Here is a 21,743-nt window from a genome sequence, read left to right on the forward strand (position 1 = left end):
ACAGACATTACTTCTCCAATTTTGGCTTCCCTAGAAATGCCAGTAGCCTGGAATGCCACTTTGCCACTGCATCTCAGGGAGCATGGGTTTAGCTTGGACTTCATCTCTCTTAATTATGGAAGGAACATGCCCCAGGCAGAGGTAGGGGGCATTCTTAAGGTCACTGCTTGCATCTTTTCTCCCAAACATCATAGTTCTATACTGCTTATTGTCCTGTGTTTTAAAATATTTGCTTCATATAGTTTATCTGGTTACATGGTTGCTTGTAGTGTAACAGCACATCCAATAACACTGGTTCTCTAAAGGTTGGAAATGGAAATCCTCAATCTTACACTGCAGTGTGGAAAACAGGTCAAATGTGTAATTATATCATTAGTTGTTTTCATTGTACTTGTATGGAGGAGAAATAAAGGAAACTATGGGAACATAGAATAGTTGTTCATAACCCAGTTTGATATGTCATTTAAGTTTGTCCTCAGAAATGATCATTGAACTGAAATGTCAAGGATGAACAGGAATTAACTTGAGAAAGAGGAGGTAAAACTTACATTCAGATGCAGAAAGGAACAAGTGAAAGTCCCTGAGACAGGAGGGAATATGGTATTCTCAAATAAGTGAAAAACTTTATGTCTAACATTTGCCAAGAGTGCATTACATGACATTGTGCCAAATATTTTCTGTATTATTTTACTTAATACCTACAATGTTTTCAGGTCAATACTATTACTAATTCATTTCACCAGGGAGAAAACCGAGATTATTAAGAGACTTAATAATCAAGTAACCCCAGGTCACATGGTGCTGGGATCTGACACAGGCTGTTTGGAGCTAGTCCCTGACTACTCAACCAACTACATTTTATGAAGAAAAGAGCAAAATAGTCTGGTAGCCAAGATAAAGAGGCAAGGAACAGAGAGATAGACAGAGACAGAGACAGAGAGAAGAGATTTTGTCACATCCACATCCTTAAAAGTATAAGATCTCACAGAGGATAAAACAGTGTAGACACAGGGTAGGAATCATACACAAATTATACATAAATATGCTCCTAAAAGAGACTTTTTAAATGCTGTATTAACAACCAAGATTCTTTCATATAAATCCCTTTGTTCCACAAAGGAAAGCTAGAGACCCAAAGTTCATTAACCTGTAGAAAGTCAGTCAGCTTGAAGTAATAAGACAGGAACTGAAATCCTGGGCTTCTAACTCCTAACTGATAATGACAACCTGTTTATCCGACCCTAGTGGGAACCAGGGGAGCACTGTCAGTGGGTGGGAAGGAGGAACTCCCTTCTCCACCCTCCACACCTGTGGTTCCAGGAAACCACTTTGAGATTGAGTAGAAAGAACCAAGAACTTAAGGGGCAAACAACCAGTAAATATTTCTTTGATGCCTGCCTTGAGTGTAGAGTTTGACTAGATGTCAAGAAGTCACATTGGAAACAAAGGAGTGGGTAAGAGGCTAACTTCATGCCTACGTCCTGCTTCAGAAGGCTGTAGACACTTCTCTATTGAGCTTCTTGTCAGAATGGGGTCTCATCCATAGTAGGGCCTGGTACCCTGCACAACAGGGCACTAGGGAGAGATATTGGAACAAGAGGGATGGACAGAGCAGAGGGGCAGCCTCTCCCTACAGCCCAGTTGGAGACACAAGAGGGCAAATGTGCCACGGAAAAGTGTGTTTGAACTGTTTCAAAGGCTGCCCTGGGAAGGCCATGTTGACAGCTGGAAAGGGGCTGAGCAGACTGAGGGGGCAGCACCTAGGTGCCATGGAGCCTGCACAGGGCAGAGAGAGTAGTAGAGTCCTGCCTGAGGAGGTAGAGCAACCCCCTGATGCCCTATAGAAGTTTACAAAGCAGAGGATACTGAGATGATTGCCTTCCTCTGGAGATGGAGAAGGAAGAAGCAAAGTAAAGAGTCTGCTTTCTGCAAATCAGACTTATTGTGCACGTTTCAAAGCATACTTAGACACAAATCGAAGGAATGATGTCAGGTCTTCATATGTACAAAGTGAATTTATTGACCTTCTATTATGTGCCAGATCCTCAACCAGCATGTGAGATATTGAGTGGACAAGATGTTTCACATGGCCCAAGTCCCAAGGCCAGAGGAGGATCTGCTTTGCCTTTCCAGCAAAGGCAAGGTGGGCAGTATGCTTGGTGGGCAGTATGCTTGGTGGGCAAGGGTCTGGAGCATTAATGAGGGCAGATGGAAACATGGGCAGAGTGCAGGGTAGGGCGAGACTCTGCAGGAACTGGCTTCCCTGCCAGGAGGAGGGCAGTTTTTTCAAGGAAATGATCTGGTTTAATTTACATATTTACTACTTCATTTTGTCACTCACCCACACATAGGAGTTTTGCCAGTGGATACTGATAGAGAGGAGAATCAGTCCCAAAGGGAAAGAGATCCACAGTCTTGGGGTCAGGACTTGTTTATAATTGCAAGGAAGAAATCATGAAGTAGAAAAGGTACAAGTGATAACATTTTCTACATCCATACCATAAAGATGGTCTGACCTCAATTTAAATTGGTTCTCTTGCTTTCCATTTCCATTTGACACCTTCCAAACTAATGTTGGAGAAGTGATGGATAATAACATGCAAATTCAGGCTTCTATGCACTCAGAGTATGAAGTTGATGAGGAGCTGGACAGCAGGCTCCTCATTTCAGGTGTTTGCTAGCTTGCCTGGCTGGTCACTGTTGATATTCCTTGGGTCCTTTCCAACTGCGTGAAGTCACAGATGGTGCTCTGTCTCTTCCTGGGTTAACATATTATAAACACACATTGCTTCTTTTTGGAATTGTTCTGCTTGAATAAGTTCCATTCATTAATGTCCATGTGTGAAAAATGTGAAGGATTGTCACATCTCCGGGCATGTCAGCGTATGCTAATGAAGCTGCATATTGAGGACATTTGTTTTTTCACTTTCAGGGAAGGCAAAGGTACTAACAGGTGCTCGCGGTGTGAATGATTTATGCAGAGCATCTATCTCCTCTGTAATCAAGGACGGGGAGCAATGAGAACAGAAAATTGCAAAGTGGGCTCCTAATGCTGGTTTGAATATTAAAGATTCAATCCAGTTAACTCTTTTAGTGATATTTGTCTTATTCCTAACCTAAGGCCAAAAAAGCCACCAAATTTCGCTAATGTCATCCTATAGATAACCTTTCATGTTTCTGTTTTTACTTGTTAATCACTGTCTTTTAATGCAATGTAAAGAATTTTTTTAAAAAAGAAAGCTCAAATAAGGAGAAAGATATTTTGGAGTTTCAACCCAGTGCCTGCGATTGCCTGAGCAGATGGCTGCATCCCCGATCCTGCCTGCCTGGCTTCTCTGATAACCCCTGCAGCACAGCCCAGGGCCTCTGTGCAGACAGCATTAACAGAATTGATCGTGTATTTTCTAGGTTTCCTCTACGCTCAGAACAACACCAAGCGCAGCATTAAAGAGCGACTCATGAAGCTCTTGCCCTGCTCAGCTGCCAAAACGTCGTCTCCTGCTATTCAAAGCAAGTTTGGTTTTTTGTGTTTTTTTTTTCCACCCCCAAACTGTTTTCTTTGTTAGGTTTGCATGCCTTGCAGTTCTCTGCTTCTCAAAAGAATCAGTATATCATATACAGCAAAAGCTACTCTGTTGATGTACTCATGTTTACCTACATACCTAGGAGCAGTTTTGTGCAATTATGAAACACTTCCTATTTGGCAAACAGATAGCACAGTGTTAGTAGAAAGAGCCTGTGCTTCAAAACTTTGGGACAATTTTTTTTTTTTTAATCTGAGGGGTGGGGACTAGAACTCTAGTAATTCACAGGATGTGGTTTAACTTGTTGGCAAAGCAGCTGGATATTTTAAGTCATATTATCTATTTTCCTTGGTCCTATAATTGATGCATAAAAATCATACACATCGGTGGGGTAGCATGTGATGTTTCAATACATGCATACATTGTATAATGGCCAGATAAAGGTGAGCATGTTCATTGTCACAAATGTTTATACTTTGTGTGTATGTTTGTGTGGGGGGGGGGCAAAACATCAAAATTCTTTACTAACTTTTTTGGAATATATAATATATCATTACCCTACTATGCAATAGGAATCCGAAATTATTTCTGATTCCTAATCTAGCTAGGATTAGGATCTAATCTGATTTTCCAATCTAACTATAATGTAGTACCTGTTGTTCAATTTTCCCCATTCTCTCTCTGCCACTGTCCCTCCCCAAGCTCTGGCAAACACCATTCTACTCTCAAGGTCTATCAGATCAACTTTTTAATTCACATATGAATGGGATCAGTGGTATGTCTTTCTGTACCTGGGCCTTATTTCGCTTAACATAATGACCCCCAGCTTCATCTATATTATTGGAAATGATAAGATTCAATCTACTTTAGGGCTGAGCAGTACTGCACTGTGTATATACACCATATTTCCTTTGTCCATCCAATGATGGACACCTGGGTTGATTGCATGTCTTGGTTATTGTGAATAGTATAGGAAAAAACATGGGGTACAGATGCCTCCTGGACATGCTGGCTCCATTTCCTCTGTATGTATATTCAAGGAGTGGGACTAAAGGATCATAGCATAGTTCTAGTTTTAATTTTTAAGGAACCACCATATTGTTTTCCATAGCACCTATAGATGTTTAAGTTTCTTGACTCACAAGCATTGGGTACATAATTTAGAAAACTGCCAAAGTTCAGAAATGTTATTAAATTAGGAAAAAAACAACAACAACAACAAAGTGGAAAATATGTAAACAATATGACTTTTTTTTTCTTTGCTCACTTTATCCTTTTATCAATCAGAGTTCTTTAGAAAAATGAGATACACACACATACATGCACATATCTTCTCATATAAACACATATGTAAGTGGATTTATCTGAAGGAATTGTCTCACTGGACTATAGGGGCTGACACTTATAGGGCAGGAGGGCAGGCCAGAAGCTCAGACAGTAAGTACACTGCAGTCTTCAGTCAAATTTCTTATTCTTCAGGAAGACTGTTTTGGGTTAAGGTCTTCAACTGATTAAATGGGGTCCACCTGCACAATACAGCATTATCTGCCTTTTACTTAATGTCAACTGATTGTTGACATTACATATCTAGAATATTTCATAGCAACACTTTGGTTAGGGTTTGATTAAATAGCTGGGTGCTACATTCTAGCCAGGTTGACACATAAGACTAACCCCTACACTCCCTGTTTTCTTTTTTCTCTCCAATTATGTGATATTTTTAAGGCATGTAAAACAGAGGATGCCTACAAGGAAACCTCAACTGATTTTATAAAGATGTGATGTATAATTTATAATGTACACTTACAAATGTTCTGTGTAAAAACATTCTTTTTTAATGCATTTTTTTCTAAGGATCAAACCACACTTAGAATCTGACAACATGGTGTTCTGGTGAGGGAAGAGAGCATTAAAAATCTAGAGGAGGCTGGGCTTGGGGGCCCACACCTATAATTCCAATGGCTCAGCAGGCTGAAGCAGGAAGATCACAGATTCAAAGGCAGCCTCAGCAACTTAGCAAGGCCCTAAGCAACTTAGTATGACCCTGTTGCAAAATTTAAAACTATATAAATAAAAATACCTGGGGATGTGTGTGGCTCAGTGGTAAAGCACCCTGAATTCAATGCCCTAGTGCTGATATATTAGCACTAGGGCAAATATATATATTACAAAAGCTGTGGGGCTTTAAACACACAAATATCTTAAATTTCACTAGTCTTCACAACACAAATGGAGGATACATGGAAATAACTTCAAATGACACATCCAGTGAAAGGTCCAGGAAAAGAACAGTGATCATTTTCTATGCCACTGACCAAAGTCACATATCATCATAACAAGATTTAATTATTTCACTTATTTATTCAACAAATATCTACTACACGTCACTTCCTGCTCCTTGTGCTGGGAGACAAAGCAATAAATAAAACAAATATAAAAATACTAAAACAAACCAAAAAACATTAAAGAATCAAACCCTATTCTGCAAAAACCTTACATTATATTCTGTGGGGGGAGGTGGCAGGGCAACACGATTTCTTTTTAGCAATACTCCCACGTACAAAAAGTTAAAATTGTGGTTGAGATGCATTGCTTTGATTTTATTTTTCTTTCATTGTACCCACATGCACACCATCTCCTAGATAAAGATGAACATAAGCCTAGAAGGACATTATGTAGGAAAATGCCAAACCTTGTCCTAGGTGACACTGACGCTGCAGGTGTCTTTATTGCTACTATTTGACAGTGACTGTTAGTTATTAGAGTCATTGCTTTTCTCCTTTGAATTCAAACCAATATTCCCCAACTTACCAGATATTTACTGGAAACAGAGTAGATGTAGAAAGATAAAATGGAAATTTCAAATGGATCCCCATATCCACTTAGTAGGCCACAAAATCTTCCTGTTCCTTTAGCACCTCTCTTGCATCAATATCTGCAACCCCAAATAAATACAGAGGATGCAACATAGTTTTGAAAGAAAGGTGATGAAAAAGGATATCTCTTGGAAATAAAAGACAGAATGTTACCAGAAATGTATCAGAATGACTCTAAAGATATATTTTTATAAAGAGAGCCATTTTTAATAAAACTGGCTGGCAGGTTTATAGGCTTGGCATATGATCTGTGGACCACGAAAGACCTAAAACTCTAAGATCTAAAACTCTCTCACTCACTAGCCACCACATTCCCCAGCGTGTGGAAGTAGACTACTTAGGAAAAAAGAGCACATTAATTCCATCACTACACTAGTCAGGTGATCTCATTAGCTGCCCATCCATGGACTGGACCTGGATTGACTGGGCACAGGACCAAAAAGATGCTATGAGGACAGGGAGCAAGAGGTAGGCAGACAGTGCCAGGTTCATGATCAGAAAAGCACATCCACCACGTGAGCCTGCTGAGCCATGGAGAATCCCAGGGTGAGCCGTGACTTGACCAGTCACCAAACTCTGGTTGATTTTCTCTCTGAAGTATCTTTTAAACTCACTTTCTATCCCTCACACTGTGGCTCTGGCTCAGACCCTCATTATCTCTTCCAAGAATGGTTGAAAGGCAAAGGGAGCAATCATCCTGGCAAGTATTTAAATTCTGTTGTGCTTGCTGCTAAACAAAAGGCCCAGAGTTATTTACATAAATTCCCTGCCTCTTAGTTTCTGTATTTAGTCTCTACTCCAGGACAGGGTTTTGTTTTGTTATATTTTTGAGAGACCAGGTTTGTAATAGGGAACAGACACTGTGGTTCACTTCTTTCATGGAACTTATTTGGGAAGAGTGAATAAACATGAAAACAAAGATGATCTCTAGAAGTGATGAGGTTTTTTTAAAATATTTTTTTAAGTTGTTGATGAACCTTTATCTTATTCATTTACTTATATGTGGTGCTGAGAATCAAACCCAGTACCTCACACATGCCAGGCAAGTGCTCTACCACTGAGCCACAACCTCAGCTCAGTGATGAGTTTTATAAAGGAAGTGAACCTTGCTACCAGAGGACCTGTCTTGTCTGGGCCAACTGATGAAGCAACATTTGAGACTCTAAAGCCAGAATAAGCCAGTAGCACCAAGGCCTTGAGAAACAATTCCAGAAGGAGGAAAGAAGCACAGCTTATTCAAAATGTAAAAAGACCACGTGGTCATCAGAAAAGTGGATTGTCATGGGGATGAGATGAGGTAATTTCATGTGACGTACTTAGTACATAGAACATCATGAGTATGAATACATGACGGATACTAATTCAGTTGATATGCCCAGCCACCTTCTCAGGAGACATAATACCCAAGAAAACTAAGAGAAATAAAGCAACTCCGCAACTGGACTGAGTTACCAGAAGGTTAAAGAAAGCCATAGCTATAGCCATTACTATGAGAGAGGGTTTACCAACAGATACTCTGGTCATTGTAAGGAAATGTAGTGGCCATCAACCAAGCAAGGAGGAGGCACAATGAATAATGATGATTCTCTTTCTCCTGCTCTCTGATCCTTTTGGGGAATGAGGTCAAGAAGTGTGTAGAGTATTGTCCGTAGTGATCAGTCTTCCAGACCCAGAGCAGCATTTAGAATGGCAGACGATAGGCCAAGGGGCAAAAAAAAAAAAAAAAAAAAATTCCCCAAATTCCAATCATTTTGGGATCTAGGAGTTGGTATCTACAGGGCAATTAACACCACTCAACCTCGGTCCCATGGTTTCTTTTCCTCTAGTGTTAGTTCCAATTCCATATCATCCTTGAAGCTGATAAACTGGTTCATGAATGCTTGTTGGTACTGAGTAGATATTTATAGGATCAAGGAATTTAACAACTTACTTCATGGATGACTTGGTACTAAGAAATTCCTTAGTACCAAGTGAGGAAATTTTTTTGTTGTTGTTGTTAAAAAATAAGTGCTCTCCAGTCTGCACTATATCTCTTTACTGAATAACTCTGAGTAATTTACCTAATCTTTTGATTCCCCAGTTTGTTTATCTAAACAATAAAGTATTCATTTTTTATTATTTATTCAAAGGACATTATAGTAACAAAAAGGTTACTTATAGGTAATGGGTGCTAACACAAAAGATAAAACATTAAACACTTGATGAAGTGTGTTTATATTTATACCCATTTAATTTAAATTTAAATCATAGGAGCACCTACCTAGTAATATCACAGTGCCCTCATTCATTCAAAATAATTTATTCACTAAATTAAGGCTCCATTGCATGGTTTTGTTGTTAGTTTGAGTACAAATGGGAGAGTAACTGTGACAAGGTGATTGTGAGGCTAGACCCATCATACCTGATAAGCTACCATCAGCACACCTATTGCATAATTGCAAGACACAATTTCCAAACTGAACTTGAGATTTTTGATGTCAAATACAGCAGAACATTTCTGTGTGTGTTGTTTTTTTCTTGTAGCATATTGAACACAGAAAGTTTGACAGACCTCTTTTGGCAGAGGATCTATAAGCATTTGAGTGTTTGTGCATTTGTTTTCAAATGACTTGAACTGCCAACATGATGCTAATTAAAATAAAACATTAACTGCCAGGAAAAAGAAAATTTAAATGTTTAACCTTCTGACAATCAATTAATCTTATGGTAATTCCTTGGTGAATTTAGCTTGAACTGTACTTGAACATGTAGTCAGGTGTATCTCTAGAGGACCAGAGGCATAAGCCATCAAGGTGTACAAACTTAATTTTTAGTTATTTTTCAGTAAAAAGCAAGGATGCTTCAATTGCATTTATTTATGAGTCCTAAAATATTATGTTCAAATTCTCTGATATTACTTTAACTTTATTTAACAAGCATCTAACACTAACTTGTGCTATACAAGTATAGTTGTTTTGTACACTTTTTCTCATTATATCACAAAAGTAATCACGTAAGATGGACGTTGCTATCCTCGTTTTACAGGGTAGGAAATTGAAACATCAGAGGTTAATTAGTTTTCTTGGGTTACCTCAACAGGAAGAGGAAGTGATAGGGCCGAAGCTAACAGTCAAGCTCCAGAGTCTACATAATGACTAGTTAGTTCTCTAGATATGTTCAAGGTTTTGGTCCTTTTTATGAAAAATCAAGACAGGGATTTTTTTCTGTTTAATGAACCGTTTCTCTCTCTGGTTCTCAGTCTCACCCTCTGCAAGCAGAAGCAGAGGCTGCACCCAAGTCTCTTTCCTGATATAACATTGTAGAAGCCCTTCAGTTAATATTTCTGATTTCTGGCCATGATGAGTAGTAGATGTTTAAAAATTACACGTAATTTTATCTTTTCATGACACTCTACCCATGAGATACAGAAAGTGGCAAACACTAGAAGCTTCATTTAGCCTAGGCCTAATACCAATTGACGATCATGTGTGTTTAACTACCTGTTTTACTAATTAGAGTAATTGTCCCATCCCTTTTAATGGGTTTTTACAGGTTTTAACAAATTTTCATTTTCATATCTCATATTCATAATATTCCTGTGAGAACAACAGAATTCAACAGTTATTGTCTCCTGTTTCCAAACCAAAAAAGAGCAAAATCAGGTAGGTAGATAGATAGATAGATAGATAGATAGATTATGTATATATATATATATATATATACACACATATATATGTGTATATATATATACACACATACATATATACATACATATGTGTATACACACACACACACACACACACACACATATATATATATATATATATATATATATATATAGAGAGAGAGAGAGAGAGAGAGAGAGAGAGAGAGAGAGAAAGAGCCAGAGAGAGAGAGAGATTAAATGGCTTGCCCAAAGTCACATAGATATTTATTGACAACTGGAAAATGGGCAGTCTTTTTTTCCTGGTCTATCATATATATACTAGGAATCTTTATTAAAAAATTACTGGGTCTTGGTAAGGGAAAGCTGGAGGAGTCCCAGGACAGCTATTTCCTTTTGACAGGTTTAGTGAGTTTTACAATAATGTGGCAGAAAGCTATGGAGCATTATATGGAAGGTAATCATACCAGGCACATGGCAACATACAGATCAGCCTTCCATCTGAAGGCTGACATCCTGCTGAAATAAGCAGACACCTATATATATCACTTCCATAAAAGAACTACATGTAACATACAATGAGCAGCAATACCAGGGAGAAATTAGCATTACAGAATAGGTGTGGTAACTCTGGGACCAGCCTATTTGGTTTACATCCTAATTCTATAACTAATTCTATGACTCTAGAAAACTTAGGAAATTTTCTTACCCTTTCTGGGATTCAATTTCCTCAACTGTAAGGTGGAAATAATCACAGGAAATATTTTATCTGCTTGTTCAGAGGATTACATCAGCATATGAAGTGTTTACAACATTTATTTAAGTGGGCAATAAATGTTGGTTGCTCCTACTGTTATTCCAACACAACAATGATAATGACCGCCTTAGTCACTTAGATGAGACTGAATATCACCTGTGTGTATGTCACAAGGAGTATTTCTGTGGTTCCTTTGAAGAAGAATCACATTTTCATCAAAGGGGTAAAAAGCAGGTACTTGAAAAAATGAAAGTGAAGACAGGAGATTCAAGAACTGGGAAAGAGAATTAGCCAGAAAGGTGAGACTGAGGCCAAATTCTGAAAGACTTTCCAAGCAACAAGTGTTAGTCAACTTTCAGTTGTAGTGACAAAATACCGGAGATAATCAACTTGTAAGGAGGAAAGATTTATTTTGACTCAAGTTTTCAGAGGTCCTGTCCATCCATGGTCAGTTGACTCCATTGCTTTCAGGTCCATTGTGAGGCAGAACATTATGGTGGGGAATTCAAGGCAGAGAGAAACCACTTATTACATCGGGATCCAGAAGCAATAAGAGAACGGAAGGGGCCAGCATCCCAATACTTCTTCATGGGCACACCTCCAATGACCTGACTTCCTCCCACTAGGCCGTACCTCCCAATCATGCTATAGGCTGGAGATACATGACATTATTAACACATGTGAATTTAGGGCACACTCAAGATCCAAACGATAATAACACAACACAAGGCTACATTGACAATGCAGGGAGGCACTTGGACTTTTCAATGAGGCTTTTCAACTGAGGACTGATTTTGTGTCATAACTGGGATTTTGAGTCAGACAAGTGTACAAGGAGTTGACATAAGTCCCATTTTGAAAGGGTGGATGGTGAACTCAAAGCCAGAGGAAAGATAAGCAAAGGACCAAGAACAGCATTTGAAGACAGACACAGACAGGACATCAAAACGATCAACAAAACCTACTAAGGTATGTGTTTCTGAATCAAGAAACAAATGGAAGTCCCTTGCAGAGGTGCATGCCAAAACCCAGCAGCTTGGGAGACTGAAACAGCAGGATCCCAAGGTCAAACCCAGTCTCAACAATTTAGGGACACCCTAAGCAATTTAATGACAGCCTGTCTCAAAATAAAATATAAAAAGGACTGGGGTGTGGTTCAATGGTCAACTGTCCCTGGGTTCAATCCCTAGTACCCCAAAAAACAAAAAAGAAAAAAATTGAAATTCAGAGTGACAACATGACACAAAAATAAATTAGAAGGCAGCAGTTAAATCGTTTACAAAGAAAATAAATGAAACAGGAAAATAAACTGGAAAACTGGTTCAGAAGTCTATGCAAAAGAAAATATCAACAACTATCTTTTATAGAGCACAATACTACTGTAAGCCCTAACAACTGTTAATATTAACTGCAAGGCTATAGGAAGGCACAATTATAGTCCTTACTTAGAAGAGAAAAACCAAACAAATTAAATCATTAATCCAAGATCTCAAAATTATTACAGGTCAAACCAGGAATCTGACATCAAACAGTTGTAACTCCAGAGATTAGAGTGTCCACCACCAAATGACACTGCCTACAGGAGATAACAAAGGTCTAACTATATCTGGCAATAGGTGTAAGCTGGAGAGTGAACTTCAAACATACCATGAAGACATAATTGGAAAGACTGAGGAACAATCTTTGCTGTTGATTCCACCAAAAATGTAATGAACATTAATCAAGATAAGGAGCAGAGAAGGCAGGCCATGGGAATGAGTTAAAGACAGAGACAGCTTTATTTCAAACATTCCCCTTTAAAGTACTTGAAATACAAAAATTATTGAAACAGTTTTAAGCAGACTTTATTGTTGGTTATTGCATCTTATTTTTGGTTATCTGTATGGTGAAGTTTTTTGCTTCCCATTTGATTTTTCTACTCTTTTTGGTACCATTAATTTAGGCCAGAAAGGATGGAGGGACAACAACTTCCAAAAATCTATGTAAAATATTAAACAAAAACTTCCTGTTTTTCTTTGTTTATTAATTTCATGCTCAGCCACTCATATTATTGATATGAGTTATACATACCCATTTTTCATTTGCCTAAGAAGCTACATTTGAGCTAAATTGGAGTCCCGTCAATGAGTCTGGTCTCTGCTGGCTTGTTATAGACAGTAAGATGGGAACCTAACGCTTTAAGCAGACTCAAGTTTCCACTCCACCAGATCTATAAAATACGGATTCTGGCTATGTTATCTGCTTAGATTGTTGGGTTAAATTTTAGCCTTCTTGCTTTCAAATTGCCTTCTTGACAAGGGATTTGGAGCATCCAATCTTATGGGCAGCCATCCTTTTTAGAAACATCAGTCCACCTTTGCTTGCAAGTCTTCATTCAAAAAAGAAGAATATCAAAAGACAAGTTCTAGAAATGAACAGATAGAAAAAAACTTTACTTATCTTTTAGCAAAAAAAATTTTCATCTGCAATATTGGGTAACAAAACTCAGCTGTAGTCTGTGTGTAATATTTTCTGAATCTCTCTGAGACAAACATATTCTCCAGTGAGTGCTTCTGAAGGTAATAAAATCCATAGTTGATTTATCTAAATTATGGTGTCAAAAGAATTAACTCTTTAGGCAAGCAGATACTAAAAGTACCCATGGAAAATTGTCATATAATAACAAAAACCATACATGCAGATTCTATGACATACCATGTATCATTCAAAATAATCTAATACATACTTCTGTGTAATCTTCTATCATGATTACCATTTTGCAGATGAAGAGACTGAGAATGTGAGGTATTAGGTGACTTGCTCTGAATTATACAAGTACTAAGCAACAGAGCTTGAACTCAAGCTCAGGTCATTTAATTATTTGATAACATATTTTTCAATACCTGCTACATAGAAGGTATTATCCTAGGTACCAAGGATGCAACCAAGACTAAACCAGACACTGGTCTATCCCACCAGGGTCATACAATCTGATGGAGGAAATGGGGCAGAACTTGTGCTTTGTTGTCACATAGAGCCCTCTCCTAGTGCTGTTTTCAATATTTTACATACATTGTTTCATTTTGCACTCCTGACAACATTGTGCTATAGTTCCTAGTATTATTCCCCTTTAATGGTGAAGAGATTGTGGCACAGAGACTAAGCACTTAGTCCAGAGTTCCAGAGTAATTAGGCAGTAATTAATAATAATAATAATAATGGGAAGTAATTATTAATAATCACAATTGATGTCATCTATTGATTAATTCCTACCTGCCAGTAAGCAATTCAAATGATCTCTCAAAACAACTTTATGAAATTAATGCAAATATTACCCATAGTTTATAGATTTTTAAGTTGAGGTCTGGAGAGTTTCATATATTGTCCAGTGACAGAAATTTGGAAATAGATCCAGGAAAAAATAAAAATTTGGAGCAATTGAATAATTATTTAGAATTAGTGTGTTATGATTTAGATCTGGAATTCTCCTGAAAGCTCATGTGTTGAAGGCTTAAATCCAGAGTTGATTTATCTAAATTATAGTGCCAAAAGAATTAATTCTTTAGGTAAGCAGATATTAAAACTACCCATGGAAAATTGGTCCCCAATGCAGTAATATCTAGAGGTGGGGGCTCTATTTTTTTTGTTTGTTTGTTTGCAATATACTATATTTATTAATTTTGCATACAACCTGAAATTAAATTATTTCCCAGATGCACATTCCTAGAAGACAATATATGCATTATAAAAGGAGTTCATGAAAACTAGTTTAACAAAACAAATAACTAAAACCACATCAAATAACAACTTCTAGAAGAAAACATAGGATCAACACTTCATCATATAGGGTGCCGGCACTAACTTCCTCACCAAGACCCCGAAAGCACAAGAAATAAAACCAAAAATCAATAAGTGGGATGACATTAAACTAAAAAGCTTCTGCATAGCAAAGAAAATGATTAAGAACATGAAGAGAATGGAATGGGAGAAAATGTTGGCCAGTTACTCCTCTGATATGGGATTAATATAAAGAATATAAAAAGAACTCAAAAAACTTTTAATACCCCCCCAAATAAATAAATAACCCAATCAATAAATGAACAAAAGAGCTAAGTAGAAACTTCTCAAAAGAAGAGACACAGAAGGCCAATAAATATGTGAAAAAGTATTCAACATCTCCAGCAATCATGGAAATGCAAACCAGAGCTACTCTAAGATTTCATCTCATTCCAATCAGAATGGCAATGATCGAGAATACAAACAACAGTAACTGCTGGTGAGGTGCTAGGGACAGAGGTGGGACTTTGGGGAAGGAATTGGATCATGAGGGCTCTGACCTCATCAGTGGATTAATCCATTGAGAGCTGGATGGGTTCACTGCTTGAAGGTGGTGGGGCATGGTTGGAGGAGGTGGGACACAAGGAGTTGCCCTTGGAGACTGCATCTCATCTCATGCCCTTTGCTTTTCCTCTCTCTCTGCTTCATGGCGGCCATGAGCTGATCAGCTTTCCTCTGCCATACTTTTTCCCCCATAGTGTTCTGCTTTACCTCAGGTCCACAGCCATGGGGTCAGCTGGCCATGGTCTGAATCCTCTGAAACCGTTAACCAAAATTAACTTTTTCTTTGTTAAGTTGTTTATGTCAGGTATTTTGGTCACAGCAACAAAAAAACTAACACATGTGCTTCCAGGCACAGTTCAGCTTCTTGTTAAGTCTAACAGTAGACATAGAGGTCAGTGACATGCTTCTATGAATAATGAAAAAAAAAAACTATCATTAATTGAATGTTCACCATATACCGGACGTGTATACCACCTCACTTAATGCCTAGAATCAACTCACTCTGTAATATTGGGTACTATTTTATTATTATATGATTATGTAATTAATTGTACAATTAACTATTCTGCTTTTCTGACAATCCTAAAAAAGGAGGGAGGGTGATGTTTGCTTATCAAGAAATCAAACACCCAAATAAAAATCAGAAAACTAGTAGCAAAGGTTTTTTAACAATATCACTTCCATTACAGATTTTAGCTCCAAATCATTCCCCTGATATGCCACCAAGAACTTAGTACTGCTACTCTCACCCAAACTCCCTTGGTAGTGGATTCCTAGGGAATCTCCTTACCTCCTTAGTTGATAGAGGCCGTCTGAGTACTGTCTACCTTCTAACTCACACAGTGACATCTTATGAAATGGGCATCATATTTTGCCTAAATATATTTCCCATATATTTATTCCTTTACCATAGGCCTTTCAAATGTATATCTTTTAATTAACCATTTCTAAAACTCCGTCAGCTTCCTATTACCTCCTGAAATAAAAGTGGGAGTAAGCCTTTTGCTGAAGACTAAGGACCAAAAGTTGGCACCTATTTTGTTGTGATTATTTCTTGCAGTTCTCTTCTCTTTTCAAACTAATGTCCCCTCCTTTGTTTTCTGACAATCCAAGTCACTCTGGACTTCAGGGTCAGTATTCTTGGGTTTAAGTCCCCCGACTCTATAACTTCCCTTTTTCTATGTCTTTCACAGCTTTCATCCTTCTTTCCCAAACCGATTTCGTCATCTCTAAGAGCAGGGTGGTATTTGCATACAAAATTGCAATGCTTAGAACTAATAATGAAAGTGAAAACAGTTTTGTTTACTATAAAAATCCACCCATAAAATGTTAGCTACTATCTCTGTGGCTCACAGGCTTTTTCTAGTTCATTCCACCCTCACATCCATACCTGCTTCTGGTGCGGCATCAGAAGATCTTTAAATCCATTGACACAGGAAGGATGAGGACTCACTCCAGCTAAAGAATTGTCACAGGCGTTTGGCACAGTGCTGCACTCAGAGTCAAGGAGACCAGGGTATGGGCCTAGTTCTGTCACATAGGTGCCCAATGGCTTTTGAAGGTAACATTGACTTTTGAAGGTAATAACCACCGGAGGTAACCTTCTGTATCTAAATACCTTTATCAAGCTAAAGGGTTTGATTCAAGGCCACTTTAAATTCCAAAATAACTCTATTTTCTGCTTAGATCCCTTTGCTACTAGTTTTCTGATTCTTATTTGGGTGTTTGATTTCTAGATAATTGGGGCATTGTCTATTCTCCCTCCTTTTCTGTGCTTAGAAGAAAAGCAGAATAGTTAGTTTCATGAACCCTAGATCTAGACTTCTCAGTGTCCTTACCATGGCTCTGCTACTGTGTGTGGTGGGAAAGTTACTTAGCCTCTCTGTGCCAGTGTCTTCATCCATATAACAGGAATACAGCACCAACATTATTGTGCTGGTACTTTTACAAATTAATTTATGTAAGGTGCCTATACATAGCAAATGATGTCAAAGTGGTTTGATTTTATTAGATTTTTAGGACAGATAGTAGAAAGTCTATTAAAGTTCAAGAGAAACACTCTTATGGCGTTTTTAAAATAGTGAACTAATCTGCCCTATCTTTCCTCATTTCTCTTTTTCATTACCTTTGAAAAAATCTTTTTCTTTGACTGTAATCATATTCAGTGTTTTGCTTTCCCTTATTAGTATCAATTTTTTTTTCGTCTCTCTTTATGGGTAAATTCCATCTTATTCCTTCTTTCCATCCTCAGCTTCCTATTGAGTTCTAGTATAGATTTTTGTTGTGTGTTATGTCTGGCAGTATAATTTTTATTTCTCTCACCAAAGATCAATTAAGACCCTATCACATAAAAAATAATACTCCTTTTTTTAGGGGCCCTTCATAATTGCTATAGTAATAACATGACTAATGCTGAAGACACATGCCAATTAGGTGATTATTTTTTAAAGTCTAAACTCACTAAAGAATTGTTTACACCTATAAATAAGATAAAGACAATCCATTCATATGTACCATGAGCAAAGCTCCAGCAGTTCACCTCTGGGTTGCTATGTTTTATAACAGATTGAATTCAAACATGAAATTGCAAAGCAATTCAAGTCCTTCTAGAATAGAAATTGCAATGTCATTGCCAACAAGCACCTCTAACAGAAGACGTTCGAACTAATTGGCCATTTTCGAAGTACTTTTCATTTTCAATGTGATATATGAATGTAAAATAGGACAAAGTGCTAATTATAAAGGATTTTTTGTTCCCAAAATATATTCAGAGACAAGGCTGAAAAAAACATCTTTTAGAATAAGAAAAATTGGGGAGTTCCAATAGCTTGAAGTGGTCTGGGGAGGGCTAGGACTCCTGCAGGGTTTCAGATGGATTGATGATGTTCTTGTGGGCTGTGCATGATTAGCTTGGAATTAATTGCTCATATACTCTCAATGTGCACCTGAAAATAGCTCCTGGTGGGTGGATGGGTGAAGGGCTGTTAGACAGGGGGAGTCAAGGGGGTTCCCAGTCCTTCTCCTTCTTGAGATAAAAGTTTAAAGTTGCCAGAGTTTAAAGAGCTGCTCACAGGGCCTGGCCCATATTTGAACTCTGTCCTTGAAAGTCAAATGCTGGAACAGGAAGAATAAAGGTTTATGACAGGTCCTGCCTCCCCCTCATCAGCTATGCAGCTGTGCAGACTTGAGCAAATTCACGAACCCCGGAAACTCTTTCCCGCCTGATCATCTGGCCAAACTCTGTCAGCATAGTGAGGAGAAGAAAGACAAAATCAAGCACTGAAGGTCTCACATCCCTGCTCATGGTTGTTGTTTGTGGTACTGGGGACTGAACCTGATACCTCTGGTTACAGGTGACGAGTTCTGCTCCCCCACATGTTGATTAGAGAAACCTAGAGGCAAGCCTATAAATCAGGGTTTATTTAAAAGGGGTAACATAGACTTCTCCCATGAGGGAGAAGGGGGCCATAGCTGGCATCCTGGTATCCCAAGAGCTGAGGGTGTTCTGCCTTTTTTATATGTCTTAGGCTTCCTTTGTTCTACTGCTCTCTTCCCTTTATCTCTCTCCTTCCTGCCTATATGACTAGGACCACAAGATGCTTTGTGGGATGGCCAAAAGGTGAGAAGCAGATGGCAGGGGAAGGGCTTAATGGAGCAGCCCAGGACACATTAACAACTTTTATAACTTCCTCTATGGAGGGACAATTCCTGGGATCGGTTACTTTAGCAACAGGTTGGAGCTGGGGTAGGTTATCTTGATAAGGGTAGAGGAAGGCTCAGGAGGTATTTCAGTTCCTCAGGGGGCAGTCTCCAACCTCCCAGACTCACTCAAATTGGCCTCCTTGATTTGACCTGACTTGATTTACCTATCTATACTGATTACCTGTCTAATTCTGGCTTCAAACCCAGGTCTTCAGATATGCTAGGCAAACACTCTACTGCTCTGAAAAATAGCTTAGTAAATATTCCTCGAGGCAGCTTTGTCTTAAGCTGATATATCAGACTTGAACTTGAAACCAACAGCATCACCTCTTTATTGCAGAGTTCTCAGGGGTAGTCTCCACTGTGATGGCCAAGACTCTTCCAGCATCGGGTAGTGGAGAGCAAAAGCCTAGAGCACAATTTGTGAAACCTCCCTCCAATACCTGTCACTGAACTAAGCTTATACATATTTAATAACATACAACATATCACCAGAACGTAATCAATCTTACCATGATTTTATTGTCACAGGGATCAAATCACTATTAGATCAGTTTAATAAAAGGTAAACTTTAGGAGTAGAGATTCAGGGGTGTTATTATTACAAATGAGATAAAGCAATATCATCCAAGCAAGCTGAGGCTTTGGCCAGCCAAATCAATTTCAGCTCAAATTGAATTTTAAAGTTACAATATTTATGAACTTTTCATAATGAAAAATCAATATGTTTCTATAGAAAAGTCATGTTGCATTTAGAACGGGGATCTCCTGTAGATATACCCATTATCCTAGAGTGCTTCAGATATTTATTCATCTGTGTCACTTTTCTGAATTGAGCACTGTTAGTAGCTGCAACCAAACTGGTCTTGCTGCTAGTAGGTGGTACCCAGGTAAAGTGGGAGGCTTAAGCATCACAAAGAGGACTTCTCTGTGTGGATGGGCTGAGCTCTCTATGGAATGATGCTATTCCTGATAAAATGATTGATTTCTGCACTGCGAATCTTCTTCACAACCATATGCTGGAATGGGGGCCTCACACTACTGGTTGCTTGTGAAGCAAGATCTTCCAAGTTCTTTTCTGGAGGGTCGGATTTGACCTTGAGTAGAGTTCAATTTGCCTAATTATGAGTTGGGCTGTAATCAGCTTCTACTGTATTTTTAAAGAAAGGGGAGAAAGACACCTATTTTTAAAACTCATTCTGTTTTTCCCTGGTGATTTGAATTCCAATTTCTAGCCCAATTGTGTCATGGCCTGAGGGGACTGTTGACTCAGACATAGGACAACCTCAACCCTGAGAAACTTAAATCTAAGGAACAAAGAACAAAAGGAGACAGCCTGGAAGTTCAAGAGTGTCTCGGTTTGGGAATTTGTTTGTCTGATGAAAATTAAATCTGTTAGAAAATACCTGTATTAAAATACTATTTGTATTCAGCTTGTCTCGGGGTGCAAATGCCGTGTTTGAATTGGCTCCTCAGCAAGATGCCTGGGTGGCTACACTGTGGCAGACCCTGGAGACATTTAAGAGGCTAGAGTCCCACCTAGGTCTGGCTTTTGTCCCAGAGAAACCACTCAGAAGCCCCAACCCGTATTTCTCTCTGATAAAAAGCAGAAATATAAACAGTCCCTGTTCTTCCCTGCCTTGGTTTCTCCTCTCCTGTGTATCTATTCCTCCACTGTCCTATAATCAGTAAGGACAGCAACTTCTGGAGCTTGTTGAGCTCCTCAAGGTGTTTTTTGCACATTTCCTCTGAAGAGAAATTTAGGCATTGGAGTTTATGGCCAATTAATTCATTTACAGTAAGAAAAAAAAATATTATCCCTAGGATTTTAAACTCAAAAGTAATACTGTTATCATCTCTTAAAATAGCATATTGACTAAGCTTATGATCTGTGGTCTCAAAAATCCAGGAATCAAATCCCAGCTTTATCCTGTGACCTTGAATAAGTTATTTAAACTTTGTGTATCCAAGTTTACTCCTTGTAAGATCAGGGTAGCAATAAGCGTCTCCTACCATTTTTGTCAAAATTAAAAGGAGATAATATCCCGTGAAGCTTAGAGCAAAATTCTGTAAGTAGTGGTGGTTTTTATTTATTTATTCCAACACACACACCCTTGGGGGACTAACCACATCTGAATGAGCCATAATAGCAGGTTAAGTCTTCATCCTGTGTATTTTGGGGCCACAGTACAGTCCATGACAGGACCAGAAGTCAGATTGCTGTAGGTTAAGGGGACAGCAGATTACAGGAATTGGACCCAGTCAATACTGTCAACTCTTCTGAGAACTTTGACAGTTATGGGTGAGAAAAGAGGCTTTCATGTTAACATTGTTATTTCTCTTGGTATTATAGGAGAGTATGGGAAAGCAGAAAGAACATAAGCTATTTCATCAAAGATTTGGTACAAATCATGTCCCTACCTTTTCTTCTATGTGACATTTGGCCATGCAACTCTTTACCTCTGTGGGGCTCAGTCTCCATTTACTTGAAAAATGGATGTTTCTATCTCATTGTGGGGGTTTTATGATTTTTGTAGAAAAAGTCACCTTTCCCACCTCCTGGAATACAGCAGGAACTCAATAAATGTTAGACAGTATATCAAAATCCCCCAAATGATGCTCTTAAAAGGAGCCCGAGTCACACAGTGAAAGCAGTCCTGTGTGGAATCACGCTCTGCTCCCCACAGAGTCCTCCTGCAGGAATCACAGTTGATTGGACTTGGTGGTGTTGTTCTTTAAGTTTATCATATGCTGGTACTTGGTGATGATTTCAGGTATGTTTCTAGATCCTGTCAGCCCCTAGGGATAGAAACAGCCCTTTGGCAAGTAAAAGTCATTAAGAAGTAAGGTACAAGGCAGACACTGCCGGTGTGTCTCCTTTTGAATATTGCATGTGATGACCATCCTATCACACACACTTA

The 21,743-nt window shown here is 38.5% G+C and overlaps 1 protein-coding gene across 5 annotated transcripts in view; it reads left to right on the forward strand.

Moving 5' to 3' along the window:
• Kcnip4 (potassium voltage-gated channel interacting protein 4) overlaps window positions 1–21,743 on the forward strand; it is a 500,726-nt gene that overhangs the window by 362,638 nt on the left and 116,345 nt on the right. The window contains exon 1 of one of the 5 annotated variants that reach the window (XM_058572395.1): window positions 3,414–3,514. The exons of the other annotated variants lie outside the window; for them this stretch is intronic. Within the exon in view, the coding sequence (XP_058428378.1) occupies window positions 3,459–3,514 (56 nt within the window). The 5' untranslated portion in view covers window positions 3,414–3,458. Of the gene's footprint in view, window positions 1–3,413; window positions 3,515–21,743 lie in introns of those variants that run through there. 5 annotated transcript variants of the gene reach the window in all.

This window comes from Marmota monax, unplaced genomic scaffold (genome assembly GCF_021218885.2).
Source record: "Marmota monax isolate L192 unplaced genomic scaffold, Marmota_monax_Labrador192_F-V1.1 WCK01_AAM20220418_F8-fsc00009, whole genome shotgun sequence".
Classification (NCBI taxonomy): domain Eukaryota; kingdom Metazoa; phylum Chordata; class Mammalia; order Rodentia; family Sciuridae; genus Marmota; species Marmota monax.